The sequence below is a fragment of the Nelumbo lutea genome, chromosome 8 (genome assembly GCF_056320005.1).
Source record: "Nelumbo lutea isolate HS-2025 chromosome 8, American lotus-T2T, whole genome shotgun sequence".
Taxonomy (NCBI): Eukaryota; Viridiplantae; Streptophyta; class Magnoliopsida; order Proteales; family Nelumbonaceae; genus Nelumbo; species Nelumbo lutea.
Window position 1 is genome coordinate 20,530,730 of NC_142691.1, and position 9,415 is coordinate 20,540,144.

At 45.0% G+C, this 9,415-nt stretch overlaps 1 protein-coding gene across 1 annotated transcript; it reads left to right on the plus strand.

The window, feature by feature from the left end:
• Positions 1 to 4,005: 4,005 nt before the first annotated feature.
• On the plus strand, positions 4,006 to 5,400 carry LOC148843229 (class V chitinase-like). Its single transcript, XM_088956980.1, has 2 exons — positions 4,006 to 5,063; positions 5,245 to 5,400. Exons 1-2 carry the CDS (start codon positions 4,043 to 4,045, stop codon positions 5,262 to 5,264), a joined length of 1,041 nt encoding a protein of 346 aa, XP_088813106.1. The 5' UTR covers positions 4,006 to 4,042; the 3' UTR covers positions 5,265 to 5,400.
• The last annotated feature ends 4,015 nt before the right edge of the window (positions 5,401 to 9,415 follow it).

Below are 9,415 nucleotides of genomic sequence, written 5' to 3' on the forward strand. Positions count from 1 at the left end.
CAGCTAGGTGCTTTTGGGACTGGAAGGAGTCCACATGATCGTTTGGATCAAAAGACCCATCGTATTTGTCCAACGGAGGCATTTTGAAGTCCTTCGGCATCGGGGTCGCTAGGAGCTCGGAGGACAGAGGGGATGACCCGGAGAGGAGAGGAGCGGTCTTTGTGGCTACTGAGCTCGCCTCCTCTTTACCTTTTACCTTCTCTGGTTGGCTGGGCCCGGCGAGCTGGCTAAGAATTGTAGTTCGGCGAGCCTTGCGACGCCTTCGTTGCTGCTTATTGATCGGCTCTGCATTGGTGCTACTGACCTCTATGTGTTCGGGTACCGTTCTGGCGCGGAGTGGCTCTGGTTGCTGTGGCTGACTTCCTTGGATGGAATGGCCTAGCCTTGAGTCTGCAGCTAGAACCCGGAACCGGTTCCCTACAAGCGAACCTTCATGATGCGAGGGCCGGGGTAAAATGGCTTTGGCGGGCTGAGTATCTTCTGACCTGTTTGCCATGTTGCCCTGTGAAGCGGGCGGGGTGACTTGTCTGTCCCTCCTGCCGCGGGACGAAACCTGACTCCTAAGAAGAAGTGGAACTTGGGAGGTCTCACCTCAACGAGGAGAGCGAGTGTTCTGCCGACTAGATTGATTCTGTACCTCTAGGTGCCGGGGTGGAACTGGTTGCTGATTTTGTTGCAGAGGAGGGAATTGCTGCTGTTACTATTGCTGGTAGAAATGATGGAGGACTTGTTGTTGATAGTGTTGATACTGCTGGACCTATTGCATTTGGACCTGAATGGCCCAAACATAGTGTACCAGGTCGTCAAGCTGGGCTTGCCCGACTCCAGGGGGAACCACAGACGTTTCAGCGAAGGTCGCGCCTACTACTGGGGGGAGTGGCGCATTCACCTGTGTAGTCGCTTGAGGCATGGTCAGCGTTGGGACCCCAGCCGCAGTAAGCGGTATGGCGAACTGACCGATGCAGACAGGCGGGAACTGAGGCTGCCCCACGGAGACGTTCACTTTGTTTGTTTTGTCCAGTGTTGCTGGATGATTCCATGGATTTGATTCTGTGATTAATGGTGGAAAAAGGCTTTTTTGCAGCGATTCCCACGGACGGCGCCAAATGATGTAGCGCGATCTACCTGCTCCCTATTGGAAGTAATCTGGCTTCCAGGTGGACGACGAACAAAGTTGATTTGCAAAAGGATCAGAGAACCCGGGGTTGCTAGCCCGGCGAGGTTGCTCCGATGCTAAAGTCAGTAGACTGTTGCGAGCTTAGAAAGCTTTAGAGTGTAGAAAGCTTGAGAGCAGAATAATCACGCGTACCTTGAACCTCCAGGGGTGGAGCCTTTATATAGTCGAGTCCTCGCGGGTTTCGCGGATCAGTTCCGGGATCTTCGTCATGATAGGACCCGTTTCCGCGTTAGTTGGAAGATAACGCTGCCAACCGATAAGGTTCATCACTTCCGCCCGAATTGGCGATGGTTTTGTAAAATTGGTGAGAGAGAGAGAGAGACAACCGAGAAGATTAAGGTTTAGTAATTTCTATATTCCATTAAATACTAGATTAGAATTTGGTAAGATCTAAGGCTGTAGGATTAAAATCTTTAATTTCCTACAAATCTCTATTTAATATATAAAACATCAATTATCAAATATGTTTAAATAACATATATACATAACGATATATATATATATATATATATATATATATTATTTATAAATATTCAGGCCGGGCCTAAATAATTAAGCCCAAACCCAACCCTAAATTTTGTGGGCCTGATGCGGGCTGGGCCTTAACAAAAAACCTAGGCCCAAAACCAAATTTTCTGGGCTGGGCTGGACTGGACTGAAATAATCACCCCTAGTTGTAGCTAGTATATTGTTTACGAGATTTACTTAAAAAAAAAAAGAGGAAATAGTAGAAGAGCTAGGATGGTAATGTTTACCCTAAAAATGGATTTCCATATACCTGCCTTGATAGGGTGTTTTTTTTTTTTTCTTTTGCTTGAAAGACAGATATAGATTTTGGGGAGGAGGCGAGTTTTGGGATTCTACAACCTGTACAGGTATCAGTATATAAGGTATGGTATTAGGCTAAATCCAATGCTTTCCACCCACATATTGTTGGAAAGCAATATGAACTTTATGTATTAGATATTGGTTTTAATAATAATTTGAATTTTATGTAAGGATAATTGATAATTTAGGTATTTTTTTCATGTCTTAATCAAATAATTGGAAATTTTACTGTTTATTTATGTTATTTGACTTATTTATTGCTTATATATAACAAGGAATAATTGGAAATTAGATGTGGGTTCTAAATCCAACCTGCCCCACTCTTGAATGCGGGGATGTTAGGTTCAGGGAGGATTTTGCATTTATATATCTGTATAGAGGGTTTGGATTCTTAAAAATCCAACCCGCTACAAGTTTTGGGGCAGATACAGGTTGGAAGGTTTAGGGATGTGGGTAAGATCTAGAATTTATGAAACCCTCCCAAATAGAGGGTTTGGATTCTTAAAAATCCAACCCGCTACAAGTTTTGGGACAGATACAGGTTGGAAGGTTTAGGGATGTGGGTAAGATCTAGAATTTATGAAACCCTCCCAAACCTACCCATTTCAACTTGTGGCCATGAAAAAATATTGGAACTTGGGAGACAAATGCATGCTGAATTTGTCGGCGAGCACGTCTCGCAGGTCGCTAGGTCAGCGCCTGTGCCAGGCCGCCAGTTCGCGCCTGGGCCAGGCCGCCAAGTGGGACACCATCAACTTGGCTAACGCAAGATGTTGCCTAAGTGGTTTCGGGTGTCACCTACTTGTTCCGGGGTGCCATGTGTCACAATATCATTGGAGGTCCAAATCCGGCCTCATCAATATATCCCTTAAACATTATTCATGTGTTGTGGATATGTTGGGCAAGACAGGGCGGCTTGATGAGGTAGAGGAGTTTGTGTGTCAGGTGTCAACAAAGCCATGGTTATCTGCATTGCAGAGCTTACTTGGGGCTTGTAGTATTCATGGGAATGTCGAAATGGGTAAAAGGGCTAGTGAGAAGGGGGATGGTTTCTTCTCAGGTGGGGGCAATGGTTTCTTCTCCCCACGGCGACAACAGTTTCTTCTCAGGCAGCGGCAACAATTTCTTCTAACCGCGGCAGCAATAGTTTCTTCTCCCCACGATTGCCCAAATCGAATAGAACCCAACTTTTAATCATGGTTATTTTGGTCTTTTTAAAATTTATGATTTAAACAATTTAAAAAAATATATGGGAATTTCAGTAACTTGACAATAATCTGTAATGTGAGTTGATGGAAATGGACCTAAAGTATAGGATATTCATCTGTAATTTATCCTGCTTTTGTAATAATACGGCATCGATTCTGTAAGATGCCTAATTGGACCGGTCCAAACATTAAAATTAATAATCCAAATGTTAGCCTGACGTTATTATTGAAAATAGGTTATTAAACTTTTAAAATTAATAATCCAAATGAGGATAAATCTGAGGTAGTTACTGAAAATAAATTATTCAATTTTTAAAATAAAGAAAAAAAAGAAAAGGAAAAATCTCCCTAATGGGGACAAATCTGAGGTAGTTATCAGGATTTTTATAACACATCTTACATCTTATAAATTAATACCTAATTAATCCATTCGATTATGGAAACCTCTCAATAACATGCATTAATTAAATTTTGCCAACAACCACAAAACGTAAAATACAACATAACAATGGTTAATGAATGCCAACAACCTCTCAATAACGTTATTTTGCCAATTAATCCTACACTTGCATGTGACTTAATGGAAGTTTGAATTAAAATACAACATAACAATTATTAATGAATGCCCCTACGGTCTTATATCTTTTCCATTTGGTAATTAAGGAAGTAAGGAACATTAATTAACAGGCCTAAGGAATGGAATTGACTTTTTTGTCTATAAATATGCTCATTCTGAAAGGCATTCTATCCAGATAAACTATCCTTTCCAGGCTTCCAAAAAAAAAAGGGGACCTCTTTTGTGTTCGTTCTCCTCCTTCAGCTTCATTCCATGGCAGTGGTTAAGGCCGGCTACTGGCTCCCAGACAGTGGAATCCCAGTGTCTGACATTGACGCATCTTTCTTTACACATTTCTTCTATGCATTCGTAGACTTAGACCCTCAGAACCAGGTTACAATCCCTCCCCAAGACCAAATCTCTTTGTCCACCTTCAAGACCACACTGCAACGAAGCAACCCGAGTATTAAAACCCTTCTCTCCATTGGTGGAGAAAACACCCCAGCTGACTATTTTTCTTCCATGGCAAGTGATGCCACTTCTCGGAAGAAATTCATTGATTCTTCCATAGAAATTGCTCTAAAACATTCATTCGATGGGCTCAACCTTGACTGGAATTTCCTCGATACCGAAACTGATGATATGACTAACCTGGGTCTACTTTTGAAGGAGTGGAGAGCTAACGTGAAAGCCAAGGCAACTTCCGTTAGCCAACCGGCGGAATTGCTCTTAACGGCATCTGTTTATCACTCCCCAGAACGTCTTGCAGGCCGTGCAAGAATAACTTATCCAGTTGATTCAATGAAGGAGAATCTGGACTGGGTCAACGTTAAGGCTTATGACTATTACATGCCGTATTCGTTTCAGGTTACTAGTTCTCATGCCCCTCTATACGAGCGGCATGGCCGACTCTGCACGAGTTCCTGCATCCAATCCTGGATTAGGGCCGGGTTGGCTCGTGATAAGATAGTTATGGGTTTGAATTTCTATGGCTTCGCATTTAAGCTCGCTGACCCTGCAAAAAATGGTCTGGGTGCACCAGCAATTGGCCCCTTTACCGCTGACGGTAAAATGTCTTACAAAGAAATCGATGCCTTCATTCAGAAAAACGAAGCAGCAATATTATACAAAGCAGACATGGGGACTAATTACTGTCATTCTGGATCAACTTGGATTTGCTATGATGATGTAAAGGCAATTAAAACCAAGGTTAAATATGCTAGTAGGGAGGGACTACGTGGATTTTTCGCCTGGAACGTCACTGATGACGACGAGTGGATCCTTTCGGGAGTTGGTACGTATTATAAGTCCCACCGGTCCAAATTCTTCATTTCTTTACTTTAATATGCATCAGAAATTAAAGTAGAGACAAATTAAATTAGATGACTACTTGCTCAAATCCTAGTAATTACTTACATGCAGCAGTAGTGATTATATTATTAATTGTTTAATGTTGCTTTAATTTGCTTTTGCAGCCTCAGTAATGTGGAAATGATTAAACTGCATGCGATTGCTCAATACGTGGATTGATGCTGTGATTGCTATGGATCGATCATTGATCTTTATATTTTAAATAAAGACAGGGCTACCAGATTTAACAGTCCACCTTAAGTTGTAGTGTTTTAGATCTCTAGTTTGCTACTGTGTCTCCTGCCCTGTGTGCTTTAGTATTTGGTCTTTAGTCTGTTTGTGTTCCTTCACTTTTCAGTTAGTTGTTATTGCTGTCATTTTAATTTGCTGGTTTAATGAAATATCAATAAAGGAAGTACTTTTGAAAAAACTAATTAAACCTCCCTTGAGGCTTATGCTTTATACTAAAACCTTTCCTTAATTTGTTTTCAAAAAGTACTAATTAATTAACAACTCCATCTCCTATCAAATATTGTTTTAACTGTTATGTCTAAGGGAGGAATTAAAAGGAAAAAAATATACCCTAAACAGAGAGAGAGACAGAGAGAGAGTCTAGTTCAAACACAACGAATTTATCTGAATTTCCTCCTCAAATTAAGGATGGTCGCTCGTACCCATTTGCACCCGTGCATTGACTCTGCAACGTGTGTGCTGTGTGAGGAGGAAATACGAACTCAAACACAACCTGAAGATACACATACAGGCATTGAAGCATTTATCAAAAGTGAATACCATTTAATTTACACAGAAATAATATTTTTTTGAGACATGAAAATCCCAACAGAGACCACAATTCCATGACTGCAAACTCAAGCAATGGTTCGATGTGTCATGAACCTGCAGAAGCAAGAAAAGAATTAAAAGAGAGCACTAATATTCACACAATCAAACTGAATGAATCGCTACTTATATCAACATATTCGCCAATATCCTTTTCAAGTAGTCATGATAGAGTTGAAGATCAACTCCAGCTGCTTCAAGGTTTGGGACAATAGTTACAAGATCCTTAGGAGGCACTTGATAATGGTAAACTTGATATTAGCTAGGTAATAAGGCCAACCGAAGTACAAGTCACCCCCTCAGCCTAAGGGCTAAAACACCGAGGTAACTAAGACCTTGGCATCAAGAAAGACAGTCACTTCAGTGGTGAAGGCAAAGTATGAAATATCAGAGGCGTAACCAGTTCGGGTCTGAACCCTACGAAGCATAGCTCGCCTCAACACATCGATTGGACCAAGGAACAACCTACAAGCATACAGTTCGGGCATACATAGTAATCGCTTCGCGGTATGCTATAAAGGTGCCCCCAAACACTAAGGGATAGCTCGAGATAACGACTACCGAAAAATCCTACTTTGGGTATGTAGCTCTAATAGCTCGAGTGATGAGATCGCTTTAGCAAAAAAAAAATAAATAAATAAATATAAAAATAAAAAGAGCACACCATACTTAGAAGAAAAGAGAAATTTGATTGCCATGCCATAAAAAAAAAACCCGAGCCAAACAGCTCGAGAAAGTTCAACAAAAGATAAAAAAAGGGTACAGCCGCCCAAGAAGATCTTTTCAAGACTAGGTTTTGGCACCCGAGAGCCACCAGTAATCAGAAGAACAGAAAAGCAGAGCCGCCAGCCTCAGGGGTCCACCTCGTCCTCATCCTCCGGGGAGTCAGGCTCTTCCTTCTCTGCCTGGTCCGCCGTCTCAAGAGCCTGGCCCTTCATTGTGATGCTGTCAAGGTTGAGCCCAGGGAATTTCTTCCGGACCAACCAGAGGCAGAGCTTGATTCCGGAGCGGTACAAGCTTGAGCCATACTCCACTTGGAGGTTGTGATACTCCTGGGAGTCATTGAAGTCCCAGACTGCCTTCTCCCGCTCGGCCTTCACCATGGTGTCGAAGTTCCGAGTTCGGTCTAGAAGTGTGGACTCTAAGTCCCGAACCTGTTGGCGAAGGAGCTCCCTCTCCGCTGCCACCCTCGACGACTCCTCCCTGTACCGCGCGCTCTCCTCGGAAAGCCTGGCGATCTGCGCCTCCTGGTCACAGACGAGCAGCTCCTGGGCCTCACTCCCCTTGCGAGTGTGAAGGAGCTCACCCCGGGTCCGGTCAAGCTCGCCCTGGAGCTTTTGAACGATGACCCTCTGATTGCGAGCGTCGCCGGAGTGGATGATCGTCTGGAGGGCCATGGCGTGGATGGCGGAGTTAACCTGCTAATAAGAGACTAAGGTCAGAAGACAACAAAAGGAAGCAAAAAACGAGAAGAGGGGAAGGACCACTTACCACCATACAGTGAGAGGCGGCAAGCGCGGCGAGCTCCCCGGGCTCCATCTCCCCCCACTTAGTGATCTCCTCGTTGCAGATCGCCCTTTGGATCTTCTGCTTGGCCACAATGTAATCATTAACACCCTCCCAGTTCCCTACCGGGAGCCGCGGGTAGGGAAATCTACGGGAATGACCAGGGGGAACCACCCCTTGCTGCGGGAGCTCGCCCTCCTCGAGGCTACCTCCGCTAGCACCTCCTTCAGATGGAGGCAGCGGAACTTCAGGCGGTAGAGAAGTAAAGTCTGGCTCAACAGACTCGGAACTCAGGGCCCCCAGAGGTGGGAGTCCGGTCAGGATGCGACCTCTTCACCTTGTGCTTTTGGTTGCTCGAGAGAAGGCGGCGCGCGTCAACACTAGACATGATGGCTGCCAAAAAACCACAAGGTATTAGTCCAGTGAAAAAAAACAAAGCATATTTATACACATGATATTTTTACAAGGCACTACGCAACCTACAAAGGCAAACTACCCGGACTCAGGCCAGCCTGTGCAAGCTTCTCAACGGTCAAGTAGTCCGAACAGAGGAAGCTTACCGATGCTCAGGATAGCATCGTTTTCCGAATTTCAGGGTCCAACTCGGCCCCGGGGTCCTGGATGGCGCCCCTCCAAGAAGTTGGGAAGGGCCACCCCTCGGGGTTACGGACCACAAAATAGTCTCACTTCCAGGTAGGAATCTTGTTCGGTAGCTCGTACAGGAGCTTATAGCCGCGGCGGGGAGAGAGGTACTAAAAACGCCTTTCTGGAGGAGCTCCGGGAGTGGCATTCTTGATGCAGAGAATAGAAGCGAAAATATCAAGGTCAAGGGGAAGACAATACTCATAGCACAAAGAAATGATCCCAACCATGTTCTGGATGGCGTTGGGATGGAGCTGGTCGATGGTGACGTTGAAATGGTTTAACACCTCCACTATTAGGGGGTGCAGGGGAAGACGCAGGCCAGCCTCGAGCTGTTCCTGGAAAATCACTATATCGTTGGAACCATGTTCCCAGGGAAAGTTACCAGTGGGGATACTGTAGAGGAGGTCCCCGGGAAGGTGAAAGTAATGGATTAGAGACATGAGTCTCTCCATCGTCATGGAGGAGGGGCCGAAGGTGTCGGGCTCCCTCCCCCGAGAAGTAGAGGCCACATCACTGGAGGTCTCCCGAGCCTCCGAAACCTACTCCCAAGCTCCCCCTGAGCTCGAGGGGGCGTCGTCGTCCTGATTACCGCCCCGGGAATAAACATGGTACGAATATCTAGACATGATTGACAGAATGATTAAGACTCACCGAGAAAAAATGAAACGGTGTGAACGGAAGAGCTCGGGTAGACTTGATGGATGCGTCGCCTCAGAATCCGAAGACAGTAAGATAGCATGAAAGAAAATGAGGCCTAGGGGGCCCTCCTATTTATAGTCACTATGCCTCCGAATCAACGACTCAGATTGAGGCAGATCTGATGGTTCGCAGTCAAGCTGACCGCACGCCTTCTGAAACCGAAATGTAACTGGCTACATGTCTCCCATGATTGAGGTAATGGCGGCTGCACGACATCCGGTGTTAAGAGGCACTTCAGCACGTTTTTCGGTATTCGAAAAGTCAGAAATCCCCTGATTCCCGCGCATACATTCAATATGAGCAGTCAATCAAGTTTGAAATTCGATCAAATCAACCCGTCACACTTCATGAACTCCTCACGCTAAGGTAGCACTCTTAGCCCGAGGAGTGGGGGGCAATTGATGGAGGATGATTTGACCCGACCCATTGAGACGATGACACGTGGACCTGACTCAGCACGAGCAACAACTCAGCACCACAGCCTGACTGCAACTAAGTAACGAGCCTGTAGAACAGCTCGCTACGTCATAGCCCATTGTAGGGGGAGCTCGCTACAACGCGAGCTCCAGGTCCCCCGAGCTATTGAGAAGGGAATACTCCAAGACT

Excerpts from the sequence above, each read along its gene's own strand:
- LOC148843229 (XM_088956980.1), top strand. The coding sequence starts at position 4,043 with ATGGCAGTGGTTAAGGCCGGCTACTGGCTCCCAGACAGTGGAATCCCA. Across the intron at positions 5,064-5,244 it reads GTGGATCCTTTCGGGAGTTG|CCTCAGTAATGTGGAAATGA; the intron begins GTACGTATTATA and ends TTGCTTTTGCAG.